At 36.9% G+C, this 15,539-nt stretch overlaps 1 protein-coding gene across 5 annotated transcripts in view; it reads left to right on the top strand.

Annotated features, from left to right (window-relative positions):
* LOC109047858 (protocadherin-1-like) overlaps positions 1-15,539 on the top strand; it is a 154,596-nt gene that overhangs the window by 129,275 nt on the left and 9,782 nt on the right. Inside the window, exon 5 of one of the 5 annotated variants that reach the window (XM_042738278.1) lies at positions 1,093-2,587. The exons of the other annotated variants lie outside the window; for them this stretch is intronic. Within the exon in view, the coding sequence (XP_042594212.1) occupies positions 1,093-1,148 (56 nt within the window). The 3' untranslated portion in view covers positions 1,149-2,587. Of the gene's footprint in view, positions 1-1,092; positions 2,588-15,539 lie in introns of those variants that run through there. 5 annotated transcript variants of the gene reach the window in all.

Here is a 15,539-nt window from a genome sequence, read left to right as displayed (position 1 = left end):
AAACCACTGAAAAAGACTTTGCCTTACGTAACTTGCACACCTTACACCTGCGCATCATAAATGATGGGTCAGCAGCAGCCCTGAATACAAAGCCAGTGCGTTGCCTTTAATGCAGTGATAAAAAGTCTGTGTCTGTATTAGTGACATGCGGGATTCGTAAGGTGCACACTGGTCTCTGGACAGATTGCAGCAGCTGGTGTTTGTGTCAGCAGGGTACAGTGAAGCAGTGGCTGAAACTGTTACTGTGCAGTGCCTCATTGCCTACTGATGAGATGAAATGTCAGTTGCATTTCTCCTGCTGATCTGCACCCGGTAGGCAAGCTGTGCCTACTGCGTGAGGAGTCTGTGTCCTAACATTGTGCGAGACCTCTGGATCAGTCATTGGCTGTAAAAGCAGTGTGGGCCAGCAGGAACTGTATTGGGAAAATATCTTAGTTGCTCTTGCTATATTTCATGCAACAGACGAGTCCATTGCAACATTGTATCTTAGCAATGAGTAAAGCGGATTGTGTGGAAACTTTCAGGGATATTTTTACTTTTTTTCTTTTTTTTTTTTCTGGACTTATTTATTCTATATATTGTAACAGAGAGAAGAAAAAAAGAAAAAAAAAAAAAAAACGAGAGCATGGCCATCTGTGCAGCGCTGTTGTACATTTGTGGACTAAGGGGGGCAGGTTTGTTCAAATCAGTCTCCAAATAAACTTTGCAAAGACAACATACCCTCTAAAAAAAGTTTTGTACATGCTCTGTGTCACATGAATGGCTTGAATTTACAGTTGCAATGTAAAACTGTTTATAACAGCACAATAAATGTAATAGTTAACTGTTAAAATCCCCCCCCCAAAAAACACTATAAAGGAGCAGAAGTCCACATTTTGAATGGATAGAGCAGGTTTTTGGTCTTGCCCCCTTGCTCTTCTCACCTCCTTTTGTTGTTTACACATATTCGTCCAAATATATGTTTTAATTGCACTATTAATATTTATATATTCTTTTTTTTTTTTTTTTTTTTTTTTTTTTTTTAGAAGTATTTTGCATGGAATGTATTGCGTTCCATTACGTGAGTAGTAAGTCGTATCTATCCTCTTGTAGGTGCTGTAACGGGCGTTGACCAAGAGAAGGGGGCCGGCCAAAAAAGACTGCCTTAAACGTTCTTCTTTTTCCAAAATATTTTTCTTTTTTGCTCTGCGGGAGAGCTTGCCTCTTGTCACAGATTGCCATAACACATATCTCTTCATCTCTGAAATATATATAACTACCTTTTTTTCGCACATAAACAATGAGAAAAAAATCAAATGGACAAAGTCGGAAAGGAAAAGCAGTCTGAAAATGGGTGTCTGTCCTTGTCACCCCCACCCTGACATTTTTTTTCCTCCGTAGCTTTTTGGGAGCGGATATCTGTCATCTATGGACACTGCAAGGAATTTGGACTAATGGATTTGTGATATCCCGTTTTTTGCCTCTCCTCCGCTGTGCAATTCTTCACTTTGCTATGAACTCTTTTGTATGGACTTGCCCTCCTCCTTTCTTCTACTGTTCACTTTGAACCCCTTTGGAGTCTTACTATCATTGCAATCACTAGGGGTTTGGTAGGTATGTCTTTCCTGTGTCCTTCTCTCCTCTCTTTTCTCCTCTCTGTCTCCTTTTCTCTGCCATTAACAGACCCATTCACATTCATTGAAAAATCACCTAAGAGCACTTAATAACTCTTCTATAATGCACTCTGACCTCTTATCAAATACAGCAACAGTATTTTTCTCCCATAACTCGCAGTCTTTCTAATCTCGCTCCATAAAAAAAAGAGGGGATGTTTTATAAGAAAGGAAAAAGAATGCTTTGCAGTCTAATCAAATGAAGACTTTGCACTTTGCTTCATTTTCCCCACTCTTTCTCATTCTTGTCTCCTTTCCAAAAGACCCTAAGTCAAAAGAAGCGAGAGCAAACATTTCTTAGATGAGAAAATTATCTCCGTTTTGGCTTCTTCAGGCGTGTGCAATTCACAAACCCAAATGGAGCTTAGTGCCATAAAGTGTCAGCCAGTCGTGTTTGTTAATTATATTGGGTGACTGCAACTCCACTGCAATTCCAGTCTCTCTCTCTCTCTCTCTCTCTCTCTCTCTCTCTCACTCTGAAGGCAATGACGTCTTCACCTCACACCAATGACTGTGCCACAAATAACACAGACACCAAATACACGATTGCCTTTGAACTGATAACACGTATTGATGTGAATATTGTAGATATTGACATTCCCCAGTGTCTGCTTAGGGAACATGTGTAAATATGTAACTAGCTTTGAATTATATTTATCAAATATATATAAATATATGGTAGATCTGACAGTATGTCCTTAATGTGAAAACTTATTTTATGATCAGATATGGGATTTTACTTCTCTGTGTCTGAGACTATGATTACAAAAGCAGTAGATGGGGAAGCTAGATTAATGTCATGAGTCATTTACTTACATTAAGCCAGTAATAGAGATTCTGTCTGCTCTGCAGACTGTCTAGCAGAAAGTGCTGTTCTTGTGAATGTACTTTGTATTCAGCCATTTTTAGTACAATAAATGGACTTATCAACATCCGCTTGCTGTGTCTGTAGTTTTACTGACAGATGAGCAGCTGAAATGCATGAGGCTAGCTGTTTTTGGATTGACATTTGAGTACTTGTCTTACAAAAAAAGTACTGTGACATTAGATGCACTTATACACACACAGACACACACACACACACACACACACACACACACACACACACACACACTCACACCACACACACACACATATATATATATATATATATATATATATATATATACTTACAGTGGTGTGAAAAAGTGTTGGCCCGCTTCCTGATTTCTTTTTTTTTTGCATGTTTGTCAGACTTTAATGTTTCAGATCATCAAATGAATTTAAATATTAGTCAAAGATAATACAAGTAAACACAACATGCAGTTTTTAAATGAAGGTTTTTATTATTAAGGGAAAACAAAATCCAAAACTACATGACCCTGTGTAAAGAAGTGTTTGCCCGCCTGTTAAAACTGTGGTTTATCGCACCTGAGATTAATTTCTCTAGCCAATCCCAGGCCTGATTACTGCCACACCTGTTCGCAATCAAGAAATTTTTTAAATGGGACCTGCCTGACAAAGTGAAGTAGACCAAAAGATCCTCAAAAACTAGACATCATGCCAAAATCAAAAGAAATTCAGAAACAAATAAGAAAGAAAGTAATTGAGATCTATCAGTCTGGAAAAGGTTATAAAGCCATTTCTAATGCTTTGGGACTCCAGCAAACCACACTGAGAGCCATTATTCACAAATGGCAAAAACATGGAACAGTGGAGAACCTTCCCAGGAGTGGCCGGCCGACCAAAATTACCCCAAGAACACAACGACTACTCATCAAAGAGGTCACAAAAGACCCCACAACAACATCCAAAGAACTCACTTGCCTCAGTTAAGGTCAGTGTTCATGACTCCACCATAAGAAAGAGACTGGGCAAAAATGGTCTGCATGGCAGAGTTCCAAGACGAAAACTGCTGCTGGGCAAAAAGAACATAAAGGCTTGTCTCAGTTTTGCCAGAAAACATCCCAAAGACTTGGGAAAATACTTTGTGGACTGACGAGACAAAAGTTGAACTTTTTGGAAGGTGGGTGTCTCATTACGTCTGGCGTAAAAGTAACACCGCATTTCAGAAAAAGAACATCATACCAGCAGTAAAATATGGTGGTGGTAGTGTGATGATCTGGGGCCGTTTTGTTGATTCAGGACCTGGAAGACTTGCTGTGATAAATGGAACCATGAATTCTGCTGTTTACCAAAAAATCCTGAAGGAGAATGTCCGGCCATCTGTTCCTGACCTCAAACTGAAGCGAACTTGGGTTCTGCAGCAGGACAATGATCCAAAACACACCAGTAAGTCCACCTCTGAATGGCTGAAGAAAAACAAAATGAAGACTTTAGAGTGGCCTAATCAAAGTCCTGACCTGAATCCTATTGAGATGCTCTGGCATGACCTTAAAAAGGTGGTTCATGCTCGAAAACCCTCCAATGTGGCTGAATTACAACAATTCTGTATAGATGAGTGGACCAAAATTCATCCACAGCGCTGTAACAGACTCATTGCAAGTTATTGCAAATGCTTGATTGCAGTTGTTGCTGCTAAGGGTGGTCCAACCAGTTATTAGGTTTAGGGAGCAAACACTTTTTCACACAGGGCCATGTAGTTTTGGATTTTGTTTTCCCTTAATAATAAAAACCTTTATTTTAAAAACTTCATGTTGTGTTTACTTGTGTTATCTTTTACTAATATTTTAATTTGTTTGATGATCTGTAACATTAATTTGTGACAAACATGCAAAAAAATAAGAAATCAGGAAGGGGGCCAGCAATTTTTCACACCACTGTATATGTATATATACACACATACATATATCCTGGTATACAGTTACTGTAATATAAAAACATGAATTGCATTTTGTTATAAACAAAATGGCCAAACATTTATTATTATTATTATTTATATATTATTATTATTAATTATTATTATTATTATTATTTGTATATATGTCTGAAATCTTTTGTAACAGTATATATATATATATATATATATATATATATATATATATATATACACACACACACACATACAAATTATATATATATATACACACACACGTGGGAATAAATTAAACGTAAAGTATATTCAAATAGAAAACAGTTATTTTAAATTCTAACAATATAACCATTCAAAAAAAAAAAAAAAACACAGTAAGGTTTGTTTTCGGTGTTTTATCGTTCACAAAACTGAGGATGTCAAATATGACAACTGCAAAAGGAGCCAAGAGCTGATAAAAAACAAACTGCATAATGCAAAAACACATATGAATTGTTATTTAGGTGCACTGTAAATTTGTTTTTGAAGTAGGCAGCTCTTATGTTTTCTTTTTCTCTTCACAGTCTGCAGCTATCAACAATCTTATTTTGTTTCTCAGAGAGAAAAGAAAAACACTCCAGCATTAGCATATCAGTACCCAAGGTGGTCAAGGAGAGAGACAACAGAATGTGACATTTTTATTCAGCAGGAAATATCAACAGAGCTATTGTATTTAAGGTCCAAAATAACACTGAGTGGATCATTAGAAGTGGAGGGTGAAGGTGCAAGCGTATGTGTGTGTGTTTTGCTTGAGTGGGCGTAGTAGCAGTAATCACAAAACACATCCCAGGGAAACTGCAACTCTATTTTCACATTCTAATTCGGGTAGAGATTGATGACAAGATGAAAGACATGCTTTTTGTTTTTCCACTCACACCTTGTACAAACACATCATGCATATATACGCGCATGTGTAAGAGTGGGCTGTGAGAGATAGCGGTGATGTCAGCGAGCAACCGAAGACATTTCAAACGGAAGGCGCCAATGAATTTAATTTAAAAATAACTTGCAGGCCTAATTAACACCATGATAAAAAACATTGTCCACCAGAGGTACAGCTCCTCCAGAGAAACTAAAATGGATCTGATCCAGCTTCTCATTATTAATTTAATATATTTTTTTTTCTTCTTTTTGAAGAACTAAATGAAAATCTGGAGTGGGAGTGAGTGTGAATATATATATATATATATATATATATATATATATATATATATATATTATAGATATATATTTATGTATTTTTTTATGTTTATGTTTATTTGATGGTGTTTTAAATTTTAAGTTCTGAATTTTGTTTTGAATTCTACACATGAAAACTGAATTCTAGATGTGAGAAAATATTGTTTTATGGTGTATTTTATAGTTTTAGTTTTAGATGTGAACTACAGCAAAACTATATTTATTTATTTATTTATTTTCAAGCAGTAGATATTTTTGTTCCAATTTTTTCTAGACTAAATATTCGGATTCGACATAATAGTGTTTTAAAAATGCAAATCTGTAAAATAATACTGTTTAAAAAATCTAAAATATGGATTTTTTATTTATTTATTTTTTTTTTTTTTGAATGTGATGTGTTTTTTTATGTGTTGTGTTTTTGTAGTCACTTTTACACAAAACCAAATTCAATGAAAACTATACAACACCACATAAATCAATCAAAGCAGATCATTTTGCCATTTTTCCTTTTCTGATCCCCTTCAGTCCTAATCAGATTTAACTTTACTTAAAGCATGAGTATGAATGATGTCATTGATAGATAAGATGTTTTAGATTCAATCAGCCTGCAATGTAAGTAGTAAAACAGCAGCAGAATTTGACTTTGTGCCTCTAAAATGCTGCTTGACATGCCAGGTGCTGCCCTGTGGCGAAAGACCTCCAGACACACACACACAATCGTTTTGTCTGAATAGGCAGGCTTGAGTGAACATTAAGTCTTTGCGGCATGTGTGTATATGTGCGTCTGCATTTGTATGTTTGTCTTAAGGGCACTGCCTACGTGAACAGGCTGTGTATGCTCTCAGACAGATGGTGTGAGGCAGTGTTTGGCTAAACAGGGCATTTACCTGTTACCACACAATCAATCAGTACAGGCAAACTCACACGCTCAGCGCGTATTTTTCAACTCACACGCTCAGCACGTGTGTTCTAGTTTCAGCTGTACGGACATGGCCACGCTATTCTCAGATCTCTATATCGCCCCGAGGTCCTCACACAACTACATCCCAGTGTTGTGCTCGAGCTGGCTAAGGACATGCCTGACTGTAAAGAGAATCCCATTAGCGAGGTCTTTAGTGTTTTGTGGGTCGGTTTTGGCCCGTCCACCCGAACTGGCACAATGCTGGCCTAGTGCTGGGCAAACAGAGGGTGCTTATTATAGTGCTGCACTTCTGTGCCAGCCTAGCCAAGCCTGACAGTGCCAGCTCACAGCATAATCCACTCTCTCCACCTCCATCCTCACTGTTTTCCAAATTACCTTCTCTTACACTCTACAGACTGTCAGGCATCAATCTTTTGTCCTGTACCATCCTTTTGCATATGCAAATTTGGCTTATTTTTGTAGTAGCATTGTGTCAGGTGGTAATACTATGGCACTGTTTGATTAGCATATACATATACCGTGGAACTTATAGTTTACTCTAAGCAAAGATTAAATTGAATGATCCAGAATGGCGTTCAAATGACTGGAATTGGCTGTTTTTTTGTCAATCCATTTCATTTTGAATGTGTGTATTTCAGTCTATTTTTTAAATGCATTCTATTGAGCTTATTGTAGACGATTCATCTATGCATATGTTTAATTTTTATTTATTGAGTTGCAATTAGAAAAAAAAAAAATATATATATATATATATATATATATATAGATAGATAGATAGATATAGATATATAGATATAGATATAGATATACAGTATATGATCCAAACTAACTAGTAACTAACTACTTAAGTAGTTTTTTTATCCGATACTTTTTTTTTACTTTTACTCAAGTAACTATGCAGACTATTACTTTTAGTTTTACTTGAGTAAATATTTCTATAAGTACTTTTACTTTTACTTGAGTACAGTTTTTGGGTACTCTACCCACCTCTGCAAATGTGAAATACAAAGTGCCAAATAAGGCTGTGATTATCAGGAAAAAAAAAAAAATTAAAATCCCAATTGTGAGATACAGTATAAAGGCAAAATGTCTAGTATAAAGTTGCAATTATGAGAAAAAAGTCACCTTGTGAGATGTAAAGTCGCAATTATAAGAAACAAAGTCACAACTGTGAGCTATAAAGTCATATTGTGTATAAATTATGAGAAAAAAGTCACATTGTAAGATATTAAGTCATAATTATGAGAAACAATACAACAAATGTTAGATTTAAAATCATAATGTGAGGTATAAGGTCACATATGGGAGAAAATAAGTCGCAGTGTTTTTGTGCAGGATGCCAGTCTTTTTTCTTCACCTTATTTGTCAGAGTTCATCTCCATCTGTTTTCTTTCACTTCTGTCCTGTTGTCTCCCACTGCTCTCCATATCCCCTTAATTGTTTTTGGTCTCAGCAAACCTTTTTCCTCAGTGCCTGTGATTTACAGCGCTACACGTGATAGACAGACAGGTAGAGGAGGGAGTGAGGGACAGGCAGAGATAAGCAGATATCTAATAAAGCGGAAATGTGTTCCTGTGGTGAGGATGCTCGTTAGCATTAGCGGTGGCTAATCCTCTCTTATTAATGGGCTCCATTGCAGTGCTGTTGTGTGCACAGAGGATTAGCTGTTGTTTGTCTCTCCTCCTGTGTTATGTTGTTCTAGCCACATGTGGGTCAGAGGGGAGACTATTACTGAGCTGCCCTGTTATAGCGGTGCGGCGGCTAACACAGCCTTGTTTGGTGGTGGTGCTTAGTGTTGGTGCACAGCTGAATTTACAATGGAGTCCTGGACACAAACACACACACATGGACTCACAACCAGTTTATTTCTTACACCCCTAGTGCTTTTGGATGAGGGTATAGGATTTTGTGTGTGGGCGTGTTTTCTTTGGATGGGGCTTCTGGTGAGCCACAGGGCGAATGTGTTTCTGCCCCAGTTAGGCCGCCCTGCTCTGGCATGGCCTGAACTGGCATGAGTGTGCCACTGATACCCGTGGGCACTTGTTATTCTAGAGCACAGAGGACGTGGGCGCACATTTGTGAAGAAAAGCCCTGCAAACACCAGTCACCGGACACCTCTATGTTCTGATTTGAGGTCAAAGTCTGTCTGCCGAAGTCTTGCTCATTCCTACATGTCAAAGAACAAATTCAATTTGAGCTGAAAATAGTATTGCTTTCAGCTGAAGAGTCTTGAAACAGAGGACTTTATTATTTTCTCTCCTGTCAAGCTGTACCTTAAAGAACCCATGAAATGGTTTGATAAATGCATTTTTTTTTTTCCATGTGAGAATGTGATTTTTTTTTTAAAACTAGATTAGATGTACTCTATCTGTATTTGGTTTTTGTTTGTTATAGTTATAGCCCTAGGTGCATACGATTGGTTGAGCCAATACTGCTATGTCAGTGTTGGTCAGTATTGACTAACAAAAACTTTATTTCTAGCCTAATTGTATTTACGTTCCCTCTCTACAGCTAAGATAGAATGAGGTATTTTACCATAAAATATTAAAGTCAGCTTTAAATAGCCAGCAGTCTTTGTTTAAAGGCACACTGTCAATGAATAATTTGCTACATGCTATCACTTGCTGGACTCATTCAAGATAACATTTTTTTTTTTTTTTTTAATAAAAGTGTATATACCCCTGACCACAAGATAATATCTTCAATATTTTGCCAAGTTTTAAGCAAGTGAAAGACTTTTTTTTGTTAAAAAATTTTATACAGGTTTTTTTACCTTAGCTTTTATGAAGGTTTTTTTTTTTTTTTTATACAGTGTGTAGTACCTTAGCAAGTTGATATATATTCAGCCATAATATATTCAGATTAAAATCTTTATTTGTTTTTCAGATATTTAATTGTATTAAAATGAATATCCAGTGGCTTCACAGGTGTGATTGTTACCCTTTGAAGTCAAGGTTTTGACTGCGTGTGTAGTTTATGTGTGTGAGAGAGTGCTAGCAATGCTAGCAGGGGACACTTTGCTCCTCTGTGGTGGATCTCTCTGTGGGCGATTTCCCGCTGCGGGTGTGTGTGTGTGTGTGTGTGTGTTACGTGTGTAAAGATGTGTACCATGGAGAGATCACACAGTGTGCAGCCAGTAGAAGTATTGTCCTGGTTAATTAGCAGCACAGCGGTCAGATCTACACATCGGCCTTCAGAGCTCTAACACACAAAACACACACTGTCATGAGTACATTGTGTTGATATTTCACACACTCACACCACGGTCATGCTGACATGTCCTTCAGACCACTCTCATGTATTATCTGTGCCTCTTCTCTGTCCTCTTTTCCCCCAACTGAAACTACTTTTTCTATTACCATCAGCTTTCAGTTGTTCTATTAACCATTTCATCTTCTTCAGTTATGGGCACTTTTGGCCGTGTGGATTTTCTTAAGGCACACTTTTCATCTTATACTTTTCTAACTGTCACAGTGGACAGATGCACTGTAGAAGAACTTACACTTCCATCACATTTGAAATCATGTTTTGGGTTTGATAACAGTCTGTAATAGAAATGACAATGAGTGAAATGACTTGTTAAACACTGTAGGAATGAATCTTATTTGTACTGCTAAAGCTGATTTCATTTCTATAATTATATGTATCCTAAATTAAATATAATCTGCACACAATTAAATATTCAATTAAAGACTGTTGCACAATAAAATAAATATTATTTTTAAGTGACATACCTTCACTCATCACATCTCATATTTCATTATGTCTCATAGTTCATCAGAATTTTTATATATATATATATATATATATATATATATATATATATATATATATATATATATATATAAACTGTACATACTGAGCTGATTTATGATTGTTACTCATACTTTAGCTTTAATAATGATACATTTGTCCAAGTAAGATTTTTGTTTTTATGAGACCAAGGTTGCATTTATTTGATCAAAAATACAGTAAAAAAGAACAGTAATATTGTCAAATATCATTTATATTTTCTTCAGTCTAACATGCTACTTTGGTGCCCGAGTAACATTTTTAGTAGTTTTTCAGTAGTTATGGCATTTCAACCTCTTAAACCATTTTACTTGTGTATATAAAAACTACCAGTGTTAAGGCTTTTTATGATATGTCACCTTTAAGGTCTTATGAAATGCATATTTATGCTCATTCTGGCCTTTATCAGCAGTGGAGTGAGATACTGTATGTGACTTCAGGGGTTTCCTTGAGAGAAAAATGGCATTAATTTCCATAAAATCAAAGCTCTTTCCTTAAGGTATATAGAGCGAGACTAGCAGTCATAAAGCTTGTATTTATGTTTGCTTCTTGTTTTGCTACGTGCAGACGAAGTGTCACTTGGCCAGGTGCAACGTTGTAAATAGAGTGTTTGAGACTTGTGCGCATTTGCTTGTCAGAGCTTCTGTGGCTTTGTGAGCCCATCTCGGTTATTTTCTCCTCAAAACCACTTTGTAATCAGTAAATCCAGAGAGGAAGTAGTTTCATCTCATCATCGACTGTTTTTTCCTTTTCCAATCATTCCTATTTCATTCCTACCTTATTATGTTACCTCATGAGACCCCAAAGCCAAATTGAAGGAATCATAACAACGACTCGTCCTCGACAGTCTGGCAGGGAGAGCCAGAAAGCATCGCGCATCGTGTTGAGCTGAGAGAAGATGATAGGATGTTCCCCATCTTTCAGCAGCAAACATTAGCACCATACTTCCTATCAGGTGAGGACAGAGTGGAAGGGAAGTGGGAAAAAAGAGAAAAGTAATAATGGCATTGTGCACTCACTTTCTTATGCCCTCTCTCACTCGTTTCTATTGTTATTCAGCTTCTAATCTGCAATGCAAGGGAATTAAACCTGGGAGCTTTGCCCACTATCAGTAGCAGAGAGAAAAATGGATTGTGTTTAATAATGAATCAAACAAGTTCGGCAGCACACACACATGCAATACACACTTCCTATATTTCACCTTAAATATTGAAAGCCCTTGATTCTCTGTGCACCTTTTCTTGGTGGAGGAGAAGAAAGAAAAAGACAAAAACAGAAGAAATAGAGAGCATATGGGGATTCTTTGGGCCCTGTGCCTTGACTGTTTTGAGTTGTTTTCCTTTGAAGAGACACCGCTTTCCATATTCTGTTAGTTCAGGTGGGCGTCCATACTCTAGAATGTAGTGCTGATTGATACACTAGCTGTAAATTAAGTTTTAATCTAGCCTGCTTTTGCAAACTGTATTTTAGGTTAGAGATTTGTCTCTCAACCAGTTGAAAAATATATATTTTGAAGATGTTTCTATTGGGTCACAAACAGGAGGGAAGATATGCTGAATGCTAATCGAAATAATCATGCCTTGACAGGATAAAAAAAAGTAAAACGTAATAATTAAGCTTATAAACCTAAAAGTAAAGGAGGAAAAACTGTTTTAGTCAAACTTTTTGATGCAAATTAATTTTTCGCTTAGCAACATGCTAATGTTAATATAGCTAATATTTAGCCTATTGTTCGTACCATTGTTAGGCTAGCAAATCACAGTTCCACTGTTGTTTATGGTTTAACAAAAATGTAACATTTTACATTTGTATGCCTTTATGTACATTAAGCTATTTTGTAAGTGTGTTGGGTCAGCACTTGATTCCCAATGTAAAATCTGGGTCTTGAAGCAATAACCACTGATTTAGACCAACGTGGGGTTTGACCCAGAACAATAACATACTGACACAAATATATTTCCTCTTTCTCCAACCAGCCAGTGGCTCCATACCATCCCTAGAGGCATGAAAAAAAAAGTGAATAAGGAAGATAAGTTGAATTGTAAGCAAATCTGCACATTGATTTATAACTAATGTGCCCCTATGAGAAAAGTATGTGAGAAAGAGCACATCATTTATTGAAAATCAATAAATCAGGCATTTAAGATAATCTGTGGTTCATCTTAGTTCATTTTTGACTCCGCTCAGTTTTTACTCTAATATTTTTTCACTAAAGAAGACATGTGTTATGATTTCTTTTGGAAGTATTTTAGTATATTTTTCGGTTATCTTATCTCGTTTCAGCCTCTGAGAAGATAGAAAAAGAAACAGAAACAGAGGCAGTCTAACTTGAGAGATACTTGCCCGAGGCATTATTAGATTTAGCTCATATTAACTCTGTTTAATACAGCAAGCCATTTTACTACGTGAACAGTATGTGAAATGATGGTAGATCTGACTTATCTCCTGAAGTTTGTGTCTTTAGGAGCTAATCACCACGCATATCAAATGCAGAACTCAGTTCTGTTTTCATGTTCAGTGTGGAGAGAGAAAATGCTAAATGAAAGCAACACTGCTTTTTTGTCATTCCATTTTCTCAGATAATGATGGTAAATTTGGAATTTGGAGCATGAAATGATGCTACAGTGGCAGAGAGAGAGAGAGAGAGAGAGAGAGAAAGAGAGGGAAAGAGAGAGAGAATAAGAACAACAACGAGAGAAGGATAACAACAGAGACATCACACAGCAGTGCAGCAAACAAAACAATCATATTGCAGTTCTGAAAGCTGAACGTGTCCCATTGAGGGGAAGAATCGTTCAAAAAGGTCAAAACTTATCCGCATGACTGCACTCTTATAGGCAGGAAGGGAAGCCGACTGTTTTAATATGTTCTCCTAAACAACAGCAGCATAAAGCATCCCAGCCCAGCTTCCTGACGATTAAATTAATGAGAGAATAGCTTGTTACTCTTCTTGTCTCACCACTGGATGTAGATGTAGTGAGAACATTGTTGTAGTTATTGTTGTTTTGTTTCATGCCCTTCGATTTCAGATGCTGTTTGTAAGGTCAAGGGCCTCTTCAAACAAAACATCACTTGTCTAACACATTTTATCTCTGTTCATTACACTTTATATGTTTTAGTCCTCAAATCTGATTGATGAAGAGCACTGAATTTTTTTTTTTTTTTTTTTTTTCTATGTTTTTTTTTGTTTGTTTGTTGCTTTTACGTCTGTGTATTAGCAGTGTGGATTTTTTCAGTGGCTCTTTCTGTGGGTTACAAGTTATACCAGTAGGTGGTGTCATTAAATGTCTTTAAGAGTGATTCATTGAAAATTTCACTTAATCAATTCATTCAAAAACAAACACCACTGCTGTGTGTTGCTCAGAGGTTTAGTTTTTGTGTGTGGGGGAAAAAAAGTGATTTGATGTTACAAAAACTACATCTGTATCTTTGTTTGTTTATTAAAAGATTCTGAATGGATTTTAAGTAACCATTCTTGCCATCCAGAACTGCCTTTGTAACATGCAAATTATCGTCTTGAGATGTACTCAAATACACTCATTATCCCTCATTTTTTCCTCATATGGTAAACTAGGTGATATTCACTATAGGAATGAACAAGCATGTCAGCAGTTTGGGACACAGTATATGCATGAATGGTGTAAAATGTTCCTGTTCCTTGAGATTCTCTCATCCACATTCTGAGTTCAGCACCACAGCAAGTTGTCATCATATATGTAAGCACAGGAAAAACTTTCAGCTTTCTGTCCTGTTTGCCTACTGACAGCCTGTCAGTGACAGCTACTCTCAAATGTTTCATGAGAAAGTCTCTTGGAATTGTGCTGACGCTTACATCATTACCATAGCCACCAATGTAGATATACTGCATGTTGACTTTGCTGAGCAAACGGATCCGGTTTTACCACTTACAGAATGGAAGTATGGATAGTCAGTCCTAAAAACTAGAGTTTGTGTGCGCAGTCTGAATAAAAATTTCAATAATATTTGATAAATTGGCTAACTAACTACTGTACCAATCTATATGTGATCTCCATGCAAGAAACTGTTTTATTACATTTATGTTTCATTGTTTCATATATTACAAATAAACAGTAGCAACTAATTTATTTGAGGAGAAAATACCATTACCATGGTAAGGATTCCTCATCTGTGTTCTGGAGCTTTTGAGTGTTCCATTGGGAAAGGTGAAGAAAGAGGAGGATGCTGGGTTGGCAGATCAATATAAGGTGAATGTCTGGGATATATCGCAGCCTGTGCATCCCTGACCTGCTAAGATAAGAGTAGCTTACTCTCTGTGGAGGAGGGATAGATGTTGGCTCCCTAGATACTGTAGAATAGTAATCCTGTGAGTGTGTGTATGAGAGACTGTGTATGCTGTGCTGTTGAAAAAGAGAGGAAAAAGGCTCATCATGTCCAAAACCAGCATATGGTCTCTCTCAAAACAAGATGTCAGACAGCCATATGTTTGCATGCAGGTTACACACACACACACACATACACACACTATCACAAACACGTCACCCTTCTGATGATCTAATCTCATATTCACACACCAACACTTTTTGTAAATGCGCCCAAAGCTTCCTGTGGTTTCAGGAATCTTTTGCACACACACACACACATGCTTACAGGCACCAGGGCTCAGGGAAGGCAGTGCCGTGACATTTTGTCATTCTGAATGACCCCTCCTCTGACCTCATACATGGCCATTTTTCCTTCGAGGCTTTTGGCCGACAGAAAGAAAGACAGCATTGTGAAAACACACTCAGCAATATGACACTCAACAGTAACTACCCAAGTCAATTTCTATGGGTGCGCGCTGGTATGTGAAAATGAGCAACTTTTAATGTGCATTTGTCAGCTTTCGCCTCCTAACACTTGTCTTTTCCTCTCTCATCTGTCATGGTGTGTAACACCGTGTCTACACTAGAAGCTATCGATAATGTGTTCCGATGCATTGTACCGTAACACCTTGAGTCTCTCTCTCTCTGTGTCTCTCTCTCTCTCTCTCTCTCTCTCTCTCTCTCTCTCTCTCTCTCTCTCTCTCTCTCTCTATATATATATAATCTCTCTCTTATATATATATATATATATATATATATATATATATATATATATTCCATCCAACCAAAATGATTGAGCTTATTCTTAGTAAATATCCCTGTTTGATTCTAAAAGAAAGTGGGTGAGTGAGAAAATCTTA

Source organism: Cyprinus carpio, chromosome B14, assembly GCF_018340385.1.
Source record: "Cyprinus carpio isolate SPL01 chromosome B14, ASM1834038v1, whole genome shotgun sequence".
NCBI classification, from domain to species: domain Eukaryota; kingdom Metazoa; phylum Chordata; class Actinopteri; order Cypriniformes; family Cyprinidae; genus Cyprinus; species Cyprinus carpio.
This window is presented reverse-complemented; position numbering and strand designations above follow the sequence as displayed.